The 21,545-nt window shown below is 39.1% G+C and overlaps 2 protein-coding genes across 3 annotated transcripts in view; both read left to right on the top strand.

Moving 5' to 3' along the window:
* The first annotated feature begins 430 nt into the window (after positions 1-430).
* nop53 (NOP53 ribosome biogenesis factor) lies at positions 431-7,397 on the top strand. Its single transcript, XM_028044696.1, has 12 exons — positions 431-702; positions 903-979; positions 1,081-1,189; positions 2,528-2,730; positions 3,111-3,166; positions 3,263-3,358; positions 4,143-4,244; positions 4,330-4,494; positions 6,193-6,368; positions 6,722-6,788; positions 7,143-7,219; positions 7,310-7,397. The coding sequence occupies exons 1-12, from the start codon at positions 497-499 to the stop codon at positions 7,368-7,370; spliced, it is 1,395 nt and encodes a 464-aa protein (XP_027900497.1). The 5' UTR covers positions 431-496; the 3' UTR covers positions 7,371-7,397.
* A 5,974-nt stretch (positions 7,398-13,371) lies between these two features.
* gjd1b (gap junction protein delta 1b) overlaps positions 13,372-21,545 on the top strand; it is a 37,730-nt gene continuing 29,556 nt past the window's right edge. Inside the window, exons 1-2 of one of the 2 annotated variants that reach the window (XM_027999353.1) lie at positions 13,372-14,292; positions 14,560-14,802. In XM_027999353.1, the coding sequence (XP_027855154.1) occupies positions 14,732-14,802 (71 nt within the window). In that variant the 5' untranslated portion in view covers positions 13,372-14,292; positions 14,560-14,731. Of the gene's footprint in view, positions 14,803-21,545 lie in introns of both variants that reach the window. The other variant, XM_027999352.1, reaches the window with a different exon arrangement.

The following is a 21,545-nucleotide window of genomic DNA, read 5'->3' as shown; positions in this document are numbered from 1 at the left end:
AGGCAGGCAATGTAGTGCAACAAGTTTTTACCAATCACTACAATCGATTAATTTGCTGGTTTTTAAAGAATTAGAAAGTAATTTTTATGGAAACTTGTTCAGAAGTCACACAATTTAAATGAGAAGAAAATAAATTATCTGAACCCAATCTTAAAAATATGAGCAACTATTGAATGCATGCCGCTAAGTTTTTCAATTTAATACATTTTAAATATGTTTATTATTCTTATTTGTAAAAAAAAAAGAAGGGAATTTTAACTTTGTGAAAAAAAATCTAAATTGGTCTAATTTTACATGAAGTTCTATAATTTACTGCATCTGATTTGATTAAAAATGTTGCAATTATTTTTGTAAATTATGACGTATTTAAAATATATATACTTTAGATAAAAATCAACCGTTACACCATCAATCCTGCAGAGGGCGCTACAGGTTTCACACCGCCCTTAAAAAAGACGAAACATCACGCTCTTCTTTGTTTTTCTATTCTTTCAAAATGGCGGCTCGCAGGAGGCTTAAACGCGTGGCTGCCTCCCAGTCGGGATTTTTAAGTTTTAAGTCCCCTTCGGACCCGACAGCCTCGGTTGGTAGCCGGAGAAAACGAGTGAACAAGAATAAAAAGAAGAACTGGAACAAATACAGCGACGTTAATGACGTAGACGAGTTTTTAGAGGACGTCAGGCACCAGGAGAGGACCACCGGGTGAGGAAGAAATACCGAGGCTTTAAGTTCCTCGGAAACTGTGTCAACTCTTTATGTCTAGTTTTTGTGTTTTCTGTTTTGCATGTGCCTTTTTGAGCGATTTACCTTGCAGTCTAGCGTGTTGACAAATACTTTTTGTCACGCTATAAAAATGTTGAGGCTTTAAACGTGTCTAAATGTGATATTTTTTTCTCATTCAGGGGTCTGCTATCTGAGAAAGCAGATGATAGCTTGTTTTTTTTGGATCTTGGACAGCCAGAGAAACCACAACCACAAGGTGAATTGTTTTACTAGCTACAACAATAACTTGGAAATTACTTGTTTCTGAGTTTTAATTCGCTATTTAATGTGTTTTTGTTCATGTGTTTTCTTTTTCAGCTGAAACTCCACAAGCTGATGAAGGGAGGAAGAGAAAAGGGAAAGCTTCACGTCCTTTGAGGATAGACCTCATCCTAAAGCCAGATTCTCTGGTTCCTCCTCCTAAAGAGTAAGTATTATCAGCTGTGATTAAAAGAAACCATATCCTCCTTTTATGTAAAGTCTTTTGATGGAAGGTTAACTTCCTTCAAGTGTGTAAAACCACATACACGTGTTTCTGCCTCACTACAATTTATTAAAAGAATAAAATCAAAATGTCAAAGTCTATGGAAAGGAAAAAAAAAGTACTTCCTAAAACACAGGATATCTACAAACTGTGTAAATCTTAGAATTAAAGTAGGTGTTCAGTCTTTTACCTGAACTGGGAGTATAATTTACAACTAACTCTAACATGTTTTCTTCATCTAATCTTATTTAAAGGAGGATATTATGTAAAATAGACTTTTTTGAGCTGAGGACATTTTTATTAATGACGTAATGAGAAGCATTGTGGTGAAGATGTGCTGATGTCCAAGTGTTGGAAAGAGGCAGAAGCCCAATTTGAAGGCATCAAATTAAGAATTCAAATTTCTTTCAAGACACCTTTGCAATGTACACCTATTTTTTTTCTTTATAACAACGGAAGGAAAGTGATGTGGTTATTTGATTGTGCTATAAAATCGCCCTGTGTGCCTAAAAACGCATAATGCTCTCCTTGAAACAGCTAATTATGTCCACTCACCCCTGGAATTACAATATTTGTCAATGACCTTTTATAAGTCAATTAAAAGTCATTGAAGAAAAACAGATTTTTTTTCTGAGCTCCCCCATCAAACATATAATCATCATAGAATTATCTGTTATTTGTTCCTCGGTACTAAAAATGTTTTGTACCAACCTGAAATTGACAGACAAATGAAATCATGCAGCACCACTGAATCAAAGGTATACACTTTCATAAAGGATATTATTTTATGGTTTATTTTATTATTATTTAAAATAAGTGTTATTGTTTTGACAAACAGGGAAGTGAAACTATTTTTACTTTAGAAATTAAAATATAACTTATGGTGGTGTGTTGTATAAGCTGAACTAATTGAATTAATGAAATGACAGTGAACATTTTTTTCAGTCCCATCAGACTGGAAAGGATTTATATAGATTTCTTATGAACCAGCCCTTTATGAATCTAATATTTTCAGCTTATTTTAAACAAACTACTTCAATAGAAGAGACTTGAGGTGTGTGTGTGTCCTGTGATGTTCTCATCCTTGCACTTCCAGTATTTCCTTTTGGAAATGTGAAGACACCAGTCAGAAAGCTCAGGAGTCTGTTGTGTGAACACTCTCTTGGGATCTGAGGGCTTAGAAACACACCCACCTCATCATGCTGCTGTGTTTATGCTGTCTTCACTCCATCCTCCTGCATCGCAGAATCAGCTAAACAGGTCCTCTTCCTCCCCTGACAGTATTCTGGCCTACCAACAACCAAATGCCAAGAAACTCCGTCGGATCGCCGAGAAGGCCGAGCGGCTGGCAGCCAAGGGCGTGGTGCCACGGAAACAGAAACGGCTGCTGAACAGACGGCCTATTGACAGAACTGTGAAGAAGGCCGTGGCAGAGGCCAACAACAACCCAGACAGAGACTATTACGACATATGGGGACAAGAGCGTGAGTGGTGTGTGTGTGTGGGGGGGTGTGTAGGCGTGTGTGTGTGAGAGAGAGAGTGTGTGTCCAGTGATGATCCCATCCTTGCGCTCCCAGTATTTCCTTTGTGGGAATGTGAAGACCAACCTGGAGCTCAGATGAGTGTTGTGTGAACATTTCTCTGGGATCTGAGGACAGAAAACAATAATTTAAAGATTGTTTTTATGAATCAAAAGTTTGAATGGCAGCTGAAGCAATGACGCAAACTGGACATGTACTGGGCCCCATTCTGTTTCCAGTCACACCCCTGTACTGTCAGAGCCTACGTACTGTCTGTTGACTTATTATTGACTTGAATTGTGTAGAATTGCTGCAATGCAACATTAACGTTTCTCCTTTTGCAGCCAAAGTTTCAGCTGATCCCTGGTATCTGCAACAGACTGGGAAGAAGCTAGTTAAGGTGAGACTGACCACAGTTTTCATTTAATCGTTTGTCTTTAGTTTATCTGATGTTAGTCACATGTGCGTGAATGTTGATGGTGGCTTTCTTCACCAGCGTCCAGCGAAGCTGAATGAGAAGCCGTCCGTTCTTCCTGCTGTAGAGGTGATCGCTCCAGGTGGATCCTACAACCCGGACTTCTTTTCCCACCAGGTAACTCAAAACGCAAAGTATATGACTTCTCAGGCAACTTGTATGTTATTAAAGTGGTATCAAAGTATTTACACCCTTTGTACCTTTTCACATTTTAAAGTTAGAACAAGTAGTATGGTTGTCATTGTTCTGTTAGAAGGTGAGTCTCCAGCCTGGTCTGGAGTCTTATGAAGCTTCTAACATGTTTCCAGGATTTTCCTGGATTTAACTCTGTTCATCTCTCATAAACTATGACCAGATTCAGTGTTCCTGCTAAAACTAACACGGTCTGTTTAACATGTTTGCTGTGTGTCCACTACATTTCTTATGGCTTTCTTCTTTCATAAAGTTCAGATTTGAGGAGTCGTTGTCCTGTGGACAGATTCTCCCCTCCTGAGCCGCGATTCACTATTTATTTATTCTTTTAAATTTTGAAAACCTTGCATCATTTTCTTTCTAAATAATCATTCGCTACTTTGTGTTGGTACAGTTGAAGCAGGAGTATGAATACCTTTGCAAGACCAATGTAATCTTAAACCTACCCATAGACTGTGGTTAATCTTTAAAATGACAGCGGCACAATTGTTGTTCACCGCTATGCTAGCACCAACATTTGACAATTTTTTGTTCGATCTGAAGAATTTTGCAGCCAACTTGACTTGGACAGAGAAAGTTGTTCTTCTCCTCATATTTCCATATGCAATATTTTCTTCGTTTAGAAAGTCAAATTATAACCAATATGATGTTATGTCTGCTTCATTGTTGATTTAAACCAAACCATCTGGTTGTTGTCCTGTAAACCCAGGCGTTGCTCCAGGAAGCCCATCAGGTGGAGGTCCAGAAAAAAAAGCAAGAGGACAAGTTGGAGAGGCAGCTGGCCATCAATAAAAAAGACAAAGCTACAGAGGTACCTTTTATAATCTTCTTCCTAGCAGTGGTTTTTACATTCACTGAAACTTCACTTGTTTATTTTGAAATGTTTTTGTTTTTAGGAGACAAATCTTCGTGAGCAAGTGGAAGGATTAGTGGAGGAGGAGAATGATGATGAAGAGTTGGCTCCTTCAAAGGAAGATGATGAAGCAGCGCTGGCGGCCATCGCTGTGACTCAGAAAAAATCTGAGAAACAGATAAAGAAAGAGAAGGCAGAAAAATTTAAGGTACATTGCACACACTAATGCTTGATCTGTAAATAGAGGGATTTATCACACTGATGATTGATGCAAGAGTGAAATGTCACAAACGAGAAAGTAGATATTGAGTGTGAACACCGTTTTGGTAGCAGCATCCCCCCCCCTTACTATCGTTTCCTGGTTAGACAGAGGTCAGCTTGGCTTTCCTCTCCACACAGACAGAAAACAAATGGTCAACCATCTAAAAAAAACCTGTTGAAACAGTGATGTTGTCCAAAAAAAAATTTAATTGAAGTTTAAAGTAAAATATTGGACAGAAAATTAACAAATGTTTATAAATCAGGAGATTTAATTTTCTGCAAGTTTTTATCAGCTGTAAATTGACTGGATGAACAAAGATACAAGCATCAAACTATATGAGCCCCAGTCATTCCTGCAAATATGAAAGCTAAACTGAAAATTTATGGACTTTTGGTTTATTTTCTAAAATTAGATTTTTTTTGTTTCAGGCATATTTTTTATTATTTAACGATGCAGAGAAATATTTTCAGATACCTCGTAAAAGCACTCAATGTTTCTGCTGAACCTCAGCACCTTTTTATATTTTTAAAAGTTCAATAACTGTAAATATGGAAACTCTTTGGCTATTGATTTCTTGAATTATTTTAAATTCACTCCAGAATTACACACTTTTTTAGTCAATGAATATGGTTAAAATGAAAAAAGTGGAATTTTTTAGAAAAAATAAAAACGGTAAAGAGGGAACTTAAGGGAAAAGGATATTTCGTGGTCTCCTCTGTTTCCTTAAGTTTTAAATTTATGGCTTAAAAATTCCTAAATATGCTCAAATGTACATGTTTAATTTTAGGCCTTAAACATATACATTTGGTCATTCATTGTTTGTTTTTTAAAGGTGCTGTGGGATTAACTTGTTCCATGAGTTGTAGTTTTGGTTGTGTTATTACGCTGTTACAGCACTAATTTACATGGTGCAAGGAGGTAAAATATTAACCCCAAACATTCAGCTTTGCCTGTAAAGTTAAAATGTTCTGCATCTAAAGATGGCTTATCGTACATCTAGTTGGTTTATCTTTATATTCTCGTCTGCTTCTCTTTTGCACTAAGTGCGCACCAAATTCACCTAACCCTGACGGCGTCAGGGACGGCCTACAGACAGTTCAGTTTATTATTTCATACCAAGACCAGAAGATAATCGTTGATCTTCTAAGCTCTTTTCTATTTACCTTTTTAGATTTTAACTGATCTCTAGGTCAAAGAAAAACATATTTTCCATTCTGGAGCTGTAGAAATGCTTTCATTTCTACAGTTTCATTTCTGAGTTATAACTCAGAATCTCTGAGTTATAACTGAGAAAACATTGTAGTTCGATAATCTGTAGATCAAAGCCTGTGGACTAGAAGATATTAGTTTAATGGACCGTCGGCTCCAGAACGCCAGAGCATCTCTTAAAGCTTGAAACTAACAATCGTTCAAGTTATAATCTTTTTATAAGACTTGTGGAAAACATGTTTTCTTACTGTTCTGTGTCTACTTACACAGATTTTAGGAGAACAAAGTGATTCAGTTGCATTCTGCCTTCGGAGGCACTCTGAATTAATCTTGGAACTCATCTTAATATCAGTTTAGAAGATTAAAACTTTTAGCTTTTAGTCACTCTCTTCACCTCCCAGCTAATCCTTCTGCTTTTCCTCACCCCCATTCCAGGAGCAACAGCGGCTGACCAGCAGACGACAGACGGAGCGGCAGCAGCAGCTTTTCCAGCTGCGCTCCATCAAGGCCTCCATCAGACAACAGGAAGAGAAGACCAAGAGCAAACAGATGCAGCGCAGAATCAAGCAGGAGGCTCAGAAAGCTCAGCCCAGACGTCTGGGAAAACTAAAGTACTTAATCTTAAACTGATTTCTGCTTTTCACATTCACTGGTGCAGAAACACTTCAAAGCAATACAAAAATGAGTCCAACTGCATTGACATGTAGTCTATTTTTACTCAAAGGGACATAATGTTCCTCTGAAGCCAAAATATCCCTTCAAAAATGACTTGCATAAATGTTATTCTGCCATGCTAGTGTACTAAGAGTTTGTCACTGTGTTGTCAACTTGGGTTTGTTGTTGCATATGCAGTTTTTCCAGTAATTTAGAGCTTGACATGTTTCAGTGGGAAGTCCTTGGTAGACCGTTTACATGTAATGTTAATTTCCACCTTGTATCTTATATTTGATCTTTTTTCTGACAGATTCCAGGCTCCAGATTTGGATGTGCAGTTAAGCGATGAGCTGGCTGGCTCCCTGAGGCAGCTCAAGGTACTTTATCTACTAACACTGCTCATTTCTTCATACTGTATCTCAACCCTTCTTCAGGACACCGTTATTCTACGATGAGCTTAGCTTTTTTTCCTTGTTGTATTATCTCCTATCTGTCTTATTCTAAGCTCTGTCCTGATCTGTAATACGGTGACGACCCATTTTGTCAGTTGGAACTTTTTCTACTTTTTTTCCTGTTATCTCCTGCTGTAATTACTTCGCTGAAACCTTAATCAGCCGTTCCATGAATAAGATTTCAAGATTTTCTGGAAGGAATTGTGCGTACTTACGACATTGTGACACTGATTTGTTTCTGGACTTTGTTTCACTTCTTGTTATGTCATAACTCTGCAGCCAGAGGGCAGCATCCTAAAGGATCGCTTCAAGAGTTTCCAGAAGAGGAACCTTATTGAACCCAGAGAAAGAGCCAAGTAAGGCCCTCAGCTTCACTTTTGCAGTATATTCAGCTATCCAGAGTGTAGATTTAAAAGATGTAAAATACACATCTTCATCTCTTTCAGGTTCAAGAGGAAACTCAAGGTGAAATATGTGGAAAAGAGAGCATTTAGGGAGATCACATAATCAAAGTTCAATAAAATATTAAAAACAGAAGTATGTGTGTGTTTTTTGTCTTGTCTGAACATTTTATAACTTTCAGTTAACTTTATCCACTCTGCAGTGTTGCATAATATAAGCCCTTTGTGTACAAAGTTTTGACAATGTTCTTTTAATTAATCTCTGTCTGTTTGCAGCTGTTAAGGGTTGCAGCTTTCATTCATTAAAAAGTCAGCAGCAATAACAGGTATATAACAACAATCCCTTATCTTTCCTGACATTTCTAGTTGTTTTTCTTTAGTGATGCGTCTTTTAAAAACACAGGTTTTATTTCCACACCAAGATTCTTGGTGAGAAAAATGGATACACATTTAGATTTTTCTTAACGGAAGGTAAAAAATGAAGGAACTTAAGCTGTAATACATTCACATATCCAAAGTTATTGGATCAGATGATACAATAAGAATAAACCTGTTCACTTCTTGCTACATTATAAACAAAAACATGTTTTATTGGGATTTTATGTGATAGACCAACACAGTGATTTAAAAAGAGAAGGAAAAGGGTACGCTGCTTTCAAATGGTATTACAACAACAACAAAAAATCTGAAGTATGTGTATGCATATGTATCTAACCAGTTTGGTCTAAAATCCATAACTGAGTATTGGTGCAACTGAGTATTTTAATCTCAGCAGAAATCCAGCAAAAGCATCAGTGAACAAATATCCTGATGTAGACCAAGAAAAATAAGAAGTGTGTCGCAAAACTGCAAACCCACCACCCAATAGCTCACTGCTTTTCTTGCATATATGTATATATACATTTAAGTTAATGAACTTTGATTAAAGTCTTTGCTGGTTTTATTATTTTCTGTAACTAGACAGATGGTTTGTAAAGGTTGGCAGGTGATAATTGGTCCCATCCTGCCAGCTTGAAACTGTAATTGCCTCCAGCGTCCTGATGGTCCCATGGTGCCTGGAGCTGTGCCAAAGCGTCTTATCCATTAATCAGAGTAAAAATCTAGTCTTTTTACCTTCGAAGTCCCATAAGCCCCCCAGACAAATAAAGCGGGTTAAAGCGCTTGATCTAATGCCACTCGATAAAGTGCATACCCCATATTGGACCTCATCCCATTTTGTGGCTTAGCAGCATTTCTGCACCAATTACCTGCTGATGAATTAACCTGCTGACTCATAAAGCTGCAGATTGTCTCCAAGCAACTCCAAGCCACAACTTTAACAAGATTTATTGCAGTGTTTCACTGTAGATGGAACCTATGAGACTGATGAGTAATGTTTATTGGAGGCCTTGTACGATATCAAACAATTTGTAACAGCTAAAGAACTTTAAAATCAAATACACAATGCCTTGGTTGATGATGACTTTTGAAAATTAATTTAGTGCCCTGTAATGTTTTCCACCTCTACCTAACACTGCATGGCACCTAAAGCTTTGTGATTAAATCTACTGACTTGTGAAGCACATTACCTGGAGGTAGATTAACTACTGTTTTTAAACAGTTTCCAGTATTTGGTACTTAAACAGCAAAAACACTAAATCTTACCAAGTATTTCACTCTTGTTTCTACTCCAAATGTATTAGCACTCTTGAAATACGGCGAAACTAACTTAAAATTAACTTTTCAGCAAGATATATAGGCCTGTCAGTAATTCTTCTATATAGATGGGGGGTAAAAGTACTTGTTTCATTGGCAGATTTCTTTTTCACTTTAAGCAGGACATTTATTCTGTTAAATAAAAAAAAATCTGCCACTGAAACTAGTGCTTTACATCTATATTCAAGAATGACAAACTAGTATACCTTCTTGAAAAGTTACTTTTGTCTTATTTCAAGTGTAGTCTAGATAAAAATACTCTGTAAGAATTGGTGTTTTTGCCGATGGAGCGGGAGATAGATTGGTTGGGGAGTCATTTCTGGTGAAGAAAGAGCTGAGCCAGAAAAATAGCATGACTGATTTACCAATCTTTCTTCATTCCAGCCTACATTATAACATGTCTGTGAGGGTCCTGAAAAGCACTGCACAAGTCTGATGTCATTTTGTTTCATTAAATATGGATCATGGCTGAGAGAATCAGATCGAGCTGGTTTAAACGAACTCCCTTTAGGGTGCATGGATTCAGCCTTGGAGATAAACTGAAGAGCTTCAGTTTATCTCTTAGCAGAATAGCTGCTGCTCATCTACATCAAAACGTCTGCTGAGGTGGTGCACAGCATCTCATTAGGATGAATCCTGGATCCTGAAACCTTTTGACTGTTTTCTAGGCATATCACACTGGGAGACCTGCAGCTCGAAAATCATAACGCATGACCAAACAAGTATTTTTAAAAACTGTTGTTGCTTGGACATATGTTTCCATTTATTTTTTACTCTTTTATATTGAATTCCTTTAAGACAGACTACTGGCACAAATAAACCTCAGACCACAACACTGGCAAAGTCGTTGTGTGTATACACCATTCATGCCTGTTGATGCATATTATGCACGAACCAAGGATTGTATGGAAGCACTTTGCTGCTATCTAGTGATCAGAAACATGTCCACTAAATACTAACGTTGATATGTTTTCTTCTTTATTTCCAAATCAATCAGTAGATAACTTAGAATCTAAAAACAATTTATATTTTATAACTGCAGATAAATTCAGGGAATCAGGGGTTGAAAGTATTTTAATATTAAAAATTGTTTACTAAACCACCTTCTAACTCTTCAGATTTGGACCTTTTAACCTACAATAGTTAATTTCTGAAGTAATATTACCAATGGACTGTGATTTACAGTCCAAAATAAATTAGTTTTTCAAGATGGATCTAAAGTAAACTAAGCTGGTAAAAATCAGCCACTTCTTTTACACTTTGTTCCGTACACAGAGTTTAGACCTGTGGACTCAACTTGCATTCGACCTGTGGACTCAACTTGCATTCCTTGAGGGCCAGAGGCCTGCAACTTTTAGATGTGTCTCTTGTTCTTCAAATTTGAATTAAATTGTGATATGCTCTGAAAAGCTCTGATAATGAATGAATATTGGAGCATGGTGTGCTGAAGCACAGATATATCTAAAAGTTGCAGGACACCAGCTCTTGAGGACTGGAGTTTGAGACCACTGGTCTAGACTCCAGACCCTCGGCTATTGGACGCGTGGACTCTGTTGAAGGCTTAAATTTTACCCAATCAGTAAAGTTTGGCTGTGGTGTATGTTATGTACCAGCTCAATGAAGCTTGCTGTAAATTGAAACCTTGTGGGAAGTAGGGCCACAACATGTTTGCCAGCAATAAAATGTCTTATACATTCATCTTGCGCCGATGTGAATTGCTCTATATTTGGAAGCGTGGCAAACACAAACTGAATGGCTTAGCTCACTTCCTCCACTGCCATTGCTAAAGCTACAGTCAGGCTACAATTCCAAAACAGTGCAGAAAATCAACATCATCATAATTCTTTCTTCCGTTTGCTGATTGGCCAGGATAGAACTCTACCAGAGAAATTGAGCTCAATGGGAGAAATCCCTGACAGAGCAGTGAGGGGATATGAGAACTGAGTGGAACTGCCTAGGAAGGCAATGGCCAAGCTGGATCTAAACAGGATCATGCCAAATATGGGTCTGTGGTGTCTGCAGATGTTCATGTGTGGCCTTTCCAACAAATACAAGCAGATGATTTAAGTGTTTGTATAATCTGGATGAGGCAGATCATCCAGTTTGATGCATCCGTAGATAGATCTAACTTCCACTTGGCTTTGCCTGGGAATCAGGATGTAACCCTAGCAGCAATATTTCAGGATGTTCATGTGAAAGTCTTTGAAAGTCTCAATATAACCAACAAAAGCTCCTAGATAGTGAAAAACATCATTTTTGACAGAGACTTCCATCCCCTTAGAAAGACATAGGTTTGGTTAAATATCCCGGTGTCTTGTTGCAGGAAAGATGTTTGTGTTTTTATTTTCTCCCCCCCCCCATCTCTCTTTATTCCTCACTCTGTTTTGCCTTCCTCTCCTCACGTGTGAGGCACGGTACAGCCAGATTGTCTTGGCATGGGGCAGGCCGGATTACGTGCGTGTGCAGTCGCTCATTACAGAATAGATTACTACCCCTCCGGTCTGAGGAGCCGCGAGTGACGAAGGAAGTCACAACAAAACAGTCAACAGAACAGCACAGAGAAGAACAATGAGCGTGACCGTAACCTCTGCATTTGTAAAAGAAAACTATTCAGCGTGTAAGCTTAATAGGCGCCTTAAAGCTGCAGCCTTATTGTTATCTCTCCTCCCTCACCTTCTCACCCACATATTGTGTAGTGCGGCACACGCAACGGCACGTGAACACAATGAGCTTTGTGCTGCAGGACAAAACAATCCTGACATCCCAAACACAAGATAACCTTCACATAATTAGGCCCTTCTGCGCAAATGATTGGTGTGTGATTAAACTACAAGCAGAAACACATTTATTCAAACTTCGATACTTCATTAGTAGGTTTTTTTTTTTTATTGGAGCAAATTAATCCTGCTTAGTAGGACCTAAAAAAGGTGTTGACAAGTAGACTTACCACTGCTAACAGCACTTAATTTGGCAGTAAATATAATAGGGCTGCCATGTATTGTGTAGAATTGTGTTTTCTGTGGTCTTTAAGTCATTATTTCCTAGTTGACGTTTCTTCGGGGTACATTCATCAGTTTGAGCCCCAGATTCTGTTCTAGCACGCTGCTATTTCATAATTGTTTTTTCCCGTTTCATACCAATGTACAGTATAAGACCTAAATTATTCACACCAATGGTAGATGCGGAATGAAAAACATTTTTATTGAACCAAGAAGCTGGTTTCTGATAGAAAGGCAAGGATTTTCCCTAAAAGATAATAAACAATGTGAAAGGAGTATTCATTTCTGAAATAATCGTTAGTCAGTCAAATTCAAATATTTGCTGATTATTTCTTGAAAACAGCTTTAAAGATCTATTGGCATCACAGAAATGAAACCCTTCCTATAGGTTTGATCAGATTTTCGCATATTTCTGCTTGTATGCTGATCTTTGGCAATAAGTTATTTGAGGTTGGAAGGCCTCCTTGCCATAATCCTAATTATTTGCTTCCCCCAAAGAGACTCAAATCAGAAAACTTTGTCAGAAGAAACATGCCGGTAAAATTATAAAATGACCTTAAACTGCTTAAGATATAACTTATTATTAAGCATAATTTAACTGTTGTGTTAAATTATGCTTTCTTTTGTTTGTCAAACATTTTGCAAATTATGAAGATAAATATTCAGAAAAATGCAGTCTCTTGGTTTCAGATCAAAAACATTCAAATGTTAAAAACTATTAATATAGAGGGACTCTGGTGGAAATAAGCCTCCAGTTTTCTTACCAAAACCAGCAAATAAAAGACCAGTAAAGTTGGAGTTTAAGATGCTTATTGTTTTCTATTTGTTTCCCTTTTATTACAGAAAGTGCTGAGGCCAAAAATTAGTTATTTTCTTACCATTTGTGTGATGAAGTAGCTGCCTAAAAAAAAATCGGCCTTTGTTGTAATTAATCAAATGTATTCTAGCTAAACTCGGTTTTTGCCGGGCCTAGTTATATCTATTCAGAACATTTTAGTAGGAGCCTAAAAACTGCTTTTCTTTAGAAGCTGGAAACATCTGGTTTGGACAGAAAAGGACAGGAAAGCACATTGTGGCCTCAACTGATGTTGAACAGTATGACTTTGTGCAAAGTGACTAAGAGTCATTACTTTGTTATATTAATTGGCAGACTGAATTAATGATACCTCGAAGTGTATTCATGCATGATTGTTTTTTCCTGCATCATTTATGCTCATTTTAATGACTGCCACTAACTTTCCATCATGTACACACACACACACACACACACACACACACACACACACACACACACACACACACACACACACACACACACACACACACACACAAGCACTGATTCCTTCACGTTCTGACTCTGTCACACACTCCCCAATGTAAGCTCAGTATCCTTGCATAGCCTCGACACAGCGCTGCCTCTCACGGCTCCGTGTGAATGAGAGTGTGTGAGTAAGCAGCAATGATCGGCCTGTCACTTCCAGCAGGTGCTCGGTATGCAAAGCAAAGAGGATGACAAAACCATAGATGGAGGGAGCAGAGAGCTGTTTGCTATGAGAGAGAGGGGCAAAAAAAATATTGTTTTGTGCTGTTGATGGTGGTGGAGCAGAGACAGATAAAGAGGATAGAGAGGGGAAGAGGAGGGGGGATAAACATGGTGATGGAGAGTGAGTGAGAGGGAGCGAGAGGGGGGAGGAGCAGAGAGATGATTCCTCTCTAATCCTCTAGACACACGCTCGGTCTGGCTGCCTCCTGGCTCAGAGAGGAAGAGGGAGACGGAGGCAGGTGAAGGCAAACGGAGAGAAACCAAGAGGGGGAAAGGAGGGGGAGAAAAAGCAAGATGAAGGAAAGAGAAGAAAGCAGAACTGCCTCTCTGCATGCTGCACGCTGAGACGGAGGGGGAGAGCCGCCGCCAGAGCCAGAGAAGCATGCAAGTCTCTGAGTGTGAAGAAGGAGCCTGAGGAGGAACACAATGCTTCAGTCCCGCTGTTCCTGAACCCAACCAGGAGAGTACGAAGGCGCAACAGGAGGGAGGGCGAACAGAAGGGAAACCCTTGAGAAAAGAAATAGAATAAAGAGCAGATCAAGAGAAACCCGGGGAAAGAAAAGCGAACGAAGAGAATGGAGGAGAGAATCACAAGCAAAGAAGCAGATCCCCCAGCAGCCCAGCTCACATGAACGCGTGGAGCCGAGCCTGACCAAACTTACTACTTCAAGATGCTGTCAAAGAACGAGCGTGAAAGGGCGGAGTGTTGGTGATGGATGTCCGCCTGCACGCACCGCTGCTTCTTCAAACTGAGCAGGAGTAGATGAAAGCTGCGCTCTCCTCTAATCCAGGTGTGTGTGAGGGAACATATGGCCAGGCAGATGTTTGGGAAGTGAACGGAGACCAGGAGTCGCCAGAGCAGAAGCAGGGAGGAAAGGGGGGAAAACACACTCACGTGTAAAGTGAGTTGGCAACGGATTACATAGATATTAGGACTGTGTGTGTTTGTGTGCGTGTGCGACTCGCACAGTCCTACCATCTAGGAGCGGGGAAGAGCTGTAAGAGTGTGTGTTTTTGAAGAAAGGCAGAACACAAGTGATGTGTCGCTGACTTTTCAGGCTCCTTCACACCTGGAGATCCACCGGAAGCCACTCGCTACCTCATCTCTGCACAACAAGTGGACTTTGAGCACTTTATCACCAGCGCTGCTTGTTCTCCTGCTGGCTGGGAAGCCCACTGGGGTGTCACTCCTGATTTCCTCGGCCCAGTGGATGCCTTCTAGCGCTGACCATGGGAGAATGGACCATCCTAGAGCGCCTCCTGGAGGCTGCTGTGCAGCAGCACTCTACTATGATTGGAAGGTGAGTGGTTAGCAGAGCATCAGGTACGAGTATGGCCTTTAAAATGAACCAGTCTGATTTCTGTAACAATGTAAGTTACAGAGAACAAGTCATTCTTTGGTGCTGGTCAGGGATTCCTGGTTCAGAGTCTCTGATTGTGGCTTTAGCCTAGTTAAATCCCCCAAGTGACTTTATGGGATGTTTATGCATCCGTAAGAGACGGTATTAGTCCACAGACAGGCTCTGAATGTCAGGGGAGATAGAGCAGTGTGAAGACATCTCCTCTGAGACGCTCAACGCGCCTGCTTTCGCACCTTTCATTTCTCAAAGCGAAAGCTCTGTATGTTTTCTATCTGATTCCTCAGCAGCTTTCAAAGCCTCCGTGTTCAACATGCATCTTGTCACAGTTTATTAGAGCATCCATCCCAACCCCCATCTTTTCTCCCCAGTTTATCAAATGATGTCAGTTTCTGGAGCTAAAAAAATGAGTCAACGCACGGTCACTGCAGCTATGATTTATGCATCCTGCTACATGCAGCGATGTCTTGTATTTTAGTCCGTATAAATCGTTCCGGCAATTATTCATGAACGTTTTAGCTTCAGAGGAAAATCCACCAAGTTAATATAATGAAACTGTTACACTGAGCAAATGACTTATTGCAGAAGGTATTTTAAGGATGTCTATGACACCACAGGTTCAGCTTGAGTTCACAAGAAGCTGACTTTGTAGTTTAAATCAGTTCCCCAAAGCAGCTGATTTCCTCTGATTAAGGGAGTCTTCAAATATACAGGATTATATTCATCCTCGGTGTGAATTTTGAGGCATGTTATGAACCTAAAGTGATTTTGAAAGTTCATGAAAGATTATTAAACCATCGGGCATGAGAAGCGGTTGCCAGGGGGATTTACCGACTCATTGTTTCTGCGGCTTAAATCTGTTTGATAGGAGGCCAGAGGGACCAGAGCATAGCCATGGTGTCACATTGACCAGCTTTCTCTAGCCAAGAAACTGATCAATATGTCACCTGTTGTTGCACTCTGCCAGTCAGCTGGCTTTAAGAATATTATAGTATTCTTCACAAACAATTCTGACAACTCTGTTGACTGGAAATATCTCCAAAGGAGAGCTCCTGATCAATTTAACAGTGTAGTAATGCTGCAGCAAAGGCTTAATAATCATTTAGTTAAACACTACTATTAAATCTAGCAGGTGTTATATCTAGAGGTGCAGTTAATGCAGACTGCAAACCTGCACAATACAAAATGGTCAAGGTTCCTTGTCATTTAGAGGACGTCATATCTAGAACAGTTTACCATCAGCAATAAAAATGTTAACTGATCTTAAAGATCTTAGTTCCCATGTGAAACCATGGCTGGAACAAAAATTAACATGTGAACTCTAATGTATATTAACCTACTTTGTTATGGACAATTATTAGTTATTTCTAATATGCATTTTTATGTATTTGTTGTAAGTAATACAGCATATGTGTGTATGTGTGTGTGTGCGTGTGCATGTGGGGGTGTGTGTGTCCATGCGCGTGTGTGATGGGAATCTTTCTTGTAAAAAGCCAGCCAAGGACTGAGTTTACAAATGAGCCTGTAGCCAGAAAACCTTCGTACAAAACAACGCTTGCTTTGTTTTTATCATGTTTACTGTGCTGTCCTTGATTAAATAAGCTTGAATTGAATTTGTATATTTAATAACATTACTATAAAAATGATGATCATCTTGAATCAATAAGAATAACCAGCTTTTCCTTATTTGTTTTTACTAAATACAGTTAGATGTTGTTCTGTATTTTTATTTGACTTTAAAGTCAGAGCAGTGAAACCATAAAATGGAGCAGTTTTTGCTCAAGCTTTCCCACCCAATGCCAAGTCGGCAGCAGCTTGTCAGAGATGTTTCCAGTGTTGTTATAACAAATAAATGGTCAGCATTTACTTCCACTCATTCACGGCACACTAGAAATGCACTGTTGCTCATCAACTTGGATAGTCATAATTGCTGCAGGGTCTGAGTGAGAGTGAGAAAGAGGAGAGACAGAGAAGGGAGGTTGCCAAGGTCAAGAAGCTTCTGAAAATGTTGACATCTGTGAAGGATTTAGCAGAGATGTTCAGCTGAAAAGTAAAAAGGACGAGACGAGCAACAAACAAGAGAATAAGGAGCAGATGTCAGACAGCAGAAAAGAGCGGTTACTCGGAGTGAAGTGAGGTGAAGTGAAGTAAGCAGACACACGCGTTAGTCGCCCCATTGGTGAGAAGCCAATAGGGCCGTCTCGTCACGAGATGGTGCTGGGTGTCACGACCCGAGCAGGGCATCTGCTGCCATGAAAAATCGTATTCACACAGATTCAGTCTGCTGTGCAGAGACGGGAAATACTTGGATATAAACTGATAGAATTACAGTAATATTGTCACAAAGGCTTTCCTGTAGCATCTGTTTCATCTGAAGTGTTGGCTTTTTTTTGTTCTTCTATGATAAAACTAGGTTGTACTTTTCATCAGATATCTCCTTTAATGGTCCAATATGTTACATTATTTGATGGTCTGCCTTATCGGTTGGAAGCTTTTTACATCTTCACAGAATCAAGTTTTTAAGAGAGGAACCCTGAATTGCCGTCAAATATTGACTACTCATGATCTTCAGAAGAATGAAATTTGTCAATATTTTTGAAATAAATTATCACTTAACCTCCAGGTATTCAGACAGATGGTAATTAACATCCGACATTAACCAAGCGTCTAATTTTACAGCAGCTTTGGTTTGAGGATCACATACAGGGATAAAAATAGCTGAAAGTGTTTTTTCATAGGGGTGACATGGCTTCCCACTCAGGGTGGCACGGCATGTGGGGCGGCAAAATAATATTTCTAACTGCAAAACGTTATAGCTGTACAACTGTGTCCTAAATAACTTTTATATTGCTTTTAGTCATGGCAGGTCATTGCAATGTGGGTGTCACTGCCATTTTGTGTACATTTTAAGCAAAGTGAATGTTACAAGATCAAGGATCTCTGACTGAGCTGCCTATTTAAAAGGTTGAATTGTTGTTTTGGAAGAAATCTGGACCATATTCACTCGTCTATATTTCAAAACCGAAAACATTTATTTGACTAATTAAACTAAACTGATTAATTCTGCAGAACGCATGTGAGGTGTGAGAACAGCGGCCAACAAAACTACAGTGATTGTTTTAGGCTTTATTTAGTTTTTAAATATGTTTATGCTTTTTTAAAACACAAACTTTTTATACTTTTTATATAGGTTGCATAATACAGATTATGTATTACTGTAATTAATCAGCTCCATCAAAAAAAACAAAAAACTTGTGTAATTGTATAATAAAATGTAACAGTAGCAGAACCGCGTGCTCAGTACATTTTTGCTTTGCCTGTGTTATAGATCACATTATTTGCACATTCACAGATAGCTATAAAATACAGAAAATGCAGACTAGAAATAATTTTTCTGCCATTGCTTTTGGTTCCACCTTTAGCACAGCAATGTGTTGCATATAGTGCATATTCACTTTTCATAGCTGGTGATGAGAGGATGAGCAATTAAAGCCATTCATCTGCCTACATCCCCCAGAATGTCATGCACATCTCGAACTTCATAGAAATTATTGACCTTCTATTGGATGTATTTTCTACTGAGATTGATCACATGTCTATCGCAATAGGTATCGTTTTTTTTTCTATATTTATTTTTCAGTGTCAAAAATGAATCTTTCTTTTTCATTGAAGAATAACTACAAAAACAACTACGGCTACAATTGAGGATTTTTCATTGATGTTCTGCTCAGGACCATCAACGCTCTGAGCGATGAATTGCTTGGATTCAACGCAGCTCCTATTGGCCGCCAACCAGATGCGGTCAGAATGGGTTCATCGAAAGTAGCGCTCGTCTGATGCCGCCTTTGTGCTTCGCCTTTCACAGAATTTATAAATCATTTCTGTCCTTTCTGTCATTTCATCGCTTCTTCTCTCTACCGTCTAGAGTGCTGTTAGAAAGCCTCTTCAGAAGACTTTATTAGTCAGTTATCAACATAGCATGACAATTCCACAAATGCTTCCTCTTTTATTGAAAATAAAAATTTCAAACAGAGACTATAAACAGCACACCTTCATGTTTTGAAGTCGTAATCACAGCTTAGGTTTATTTTGTTGGACACCAACAAACTAACTAAATCTTCCCAAGACGAGTTTTATTTCAATTAGAAACATTTCTGTATTTAAATTTTGCAAGATCATTTGGCAGGAGAATTTTTACACTCTACTCAAGACTTAGCTATTTTTTATTTTTTTTTAGATAAATTTACTTAGCTTATTTTTGTGCTTTTCTGAGTGACATTATTTTTTGAACATTATTTGGGGTTAAAGATTTCCTCTCTTATTATGGAGCTGGATAGAAGGAGACATGTGGCTTTATTTACTAAAATTTGATTATTTGATGCACTGCGATCACTTGGAGTGGAAATATGAAAAGATTTTTTTATTTTAATTTTTTTTAACTTTCGGTTGCTGTTATTTTTGAGTGAATATTCTCATGTTTCTGCAGTAGCATGCCTTCCTGGCATCTGACCTCTAATCTGGGCTGCTATCACTGACGAGGATTTCCATAAATAAACATTTAAAAGACAAAAACCCATTGGATCTCCGCCCGCTGTGACTTTCAGGCGTGTGATTGGTCAGCAAGGGTGTTGTCCCATTCTGGAAGGCACTGAACAGGTTGCTGTCCCCGAAGCGATGCCAGTGTGTGTTCTCATGAGCAAAACACAGCAACAACCTGTGTGTCTGAGTCATTCATCACACGCAAGCCACATACACGCCTACATGCACACGCCCACCCCCACACACACGCACACGCACCCCCACACACACATTAGGGTAAAGGTAAAACTCCTTTGTGTACAATGGCAGAGGGCTCCAAAGATTCCCTTCTTTGGTCATATCCCATGGAAATGTGGATAGGTTGCCTTGGCTGCCTGTGTTTGGGTAGTACGCTGCCAGCAGAGATGTATCCTTTGCTATTACAAGCAGTGGGTGAGCTGATGGACTCTCTGGTGGGTTGTAGCACAGCTGAGGCTGTTGGTCCAGACAGCCGGTGAGGATCAGCAATGATGAAGAACTCTGCCCTTAACTACTATCAACAGATGATTCAGTGCCGCCTCTGCAGCTCAGCTCCTCAGACCAAATTCCCATTTATGTGCTGCCAGTGCTTAAACAGGGGCCATAAAAACAGGCAAGTCTAACCTCCCACTCCCTCATATTGATCTCCAGTAATGGGACGGAAAGATGGGTTTGATAGAAGATGGCCACAAGACTTACTGACACAGTCTCTAATCCCGTCCAAAAGTACAACAGATGAGCCCTTGCGGTGCACTATCTTGAATGTAAAACGAGTGATTAAATCTCACAGTACCTGATTGACTTCTGTTAAATTAAAACCTGGTTGTGACCGCAGCCTGAATAATTACTCTCACTGTAGCTTTCTCATTGAGAGGTCCAATGTTTCAACTCTCTTAGCTCTATGAAATCTGATTCACAATCAGAATTACTACATTTAAATGGTATTTATTAAATAAATCAAGGTTCAATCCTCGAGTGCCACTGTCCTGCAATATTTAGAGGCATTCCCACTCCAAAAAACATGAATCAAATGAATGGTTAATGATCAGGTCTTTGCCGATTCATGTGTATTTGAGCAGAAATGCATCCAAATGTTGCAGGACAGTCACTTTCAAGGACAGGAGTTTCAGACTACTGAAATAAATGAGATAAAACTAGGAATTATTGTCTGACAGTTGACAGAACAAAAGGTTTCTGGGTTTTAATCTCTCTTTCTGTATGGAGCTGGCATGTACTTCATATCCATTTGTAGCTTCTCTCTGGGTACTCTGGCTTCCACCTGCAGTCCAGAAAGATGCATACTTGATTAATTGGTTTCTATAAACTTGGATTAGGAGTGAGAGTGTTTATTTGTCTTAGGCCCAAGGAATGCTGCAGATAGGCACCAACCCTGAGTAACCCTGCATGCATAGATGGATGGGTGCACAGTGTAAATTCATTTTCTGACTGTGTCACATTTGAATCCTGCCATTTTTTTTTTATTTTTTTTTAAAAAGATTTTATTGGCTCTAGTGACCTTTATTTGACAGGAAAGAGGGTAATGAGAGAAGGGGGAAAGGTCGCCAGGCCGGGAATCGAACCTGCGACAGCCGTGTCGAGGACTAAGGCCTCTATATGTGGGTTGTGCTTAACCCCTGCGCCACCACAGCACACCTGAATCCTGCCATTTAATAATATTTATTTTTCTTGAAAGTGACAGTCTTTCAGTGTGAACACTATTGTAAGGATGAAAGTATTGATTCAATACAACAATAAAGTTGTGTGCTAAAATACTGTTTTGCAATCTGTGGACAACAAAACTGGCCATAATTCTTGAAAGAAGTTGTCAGTGAAAAATGTTCTTGCATTGTTTCTTATCAGGGAAATAGTGCAAGACTAGAAGGACCCCACTCTGATATTTTTGGCTGCTACTCTTCTACAGAATTCAAGTTGATAAAATATCTAGAGATTATTTTGTCAGCATTTTCTGCCTCTGATCCTGATCTTATTCATTTAAGAATCTGCATCAACCCATAAAAGTTAATAAAATCTATATCATTTAATATATACTACACTGGCCTGCAAATATATTTTATTTCCAACCTGACAAACGTGATACATGGACAGATACCAGAAATTGAGTTGGACCA

Source organism: Xiphophorus couchianus, chromosome 18 (assembly GCF_001444195.1).
Source record: "Xiphophorus couchianus chromosome 18, X_couchianus-1.0, whole genome shotgun sequence".
In the NCBI taxonomy this organism is placed as follows: domain Eukaryota; kingdom Metazoa; phylum Chordata; class Actinopteri; order Cyprinodontiformes; family Poeciliidae; genus Xiphophorus; species Xiphophorus couchianus.
Note: the sequence above shows the minus strand (reverse complement) of the source record. Positions and strands in the feature narration are given on the sequence as shown.

Coding starts and splice junctions, on each gene's coding strand:
- nop53 (XM_028044696.1), top strand. CDS start 497: ATGGCGGCTCGCAGGAGGCTTAAACGCGTGGCTGCCTCCCAGTCGGGA. Junction 4,495..6,192: donor AGAAGGCAGAAAAATTTAAG/GTACATTGCACA, acceptor CCCCCATTCCAG/GAGCAACAGCGGCTGACCAG. Junction 7,220..7,309: donor GAACCCAGAGAAAGAGCCAA/GTAAGGCCCTCA, acceptor CATCTCTTTCAG/GTTCAAGAGGAAACTCAAGG.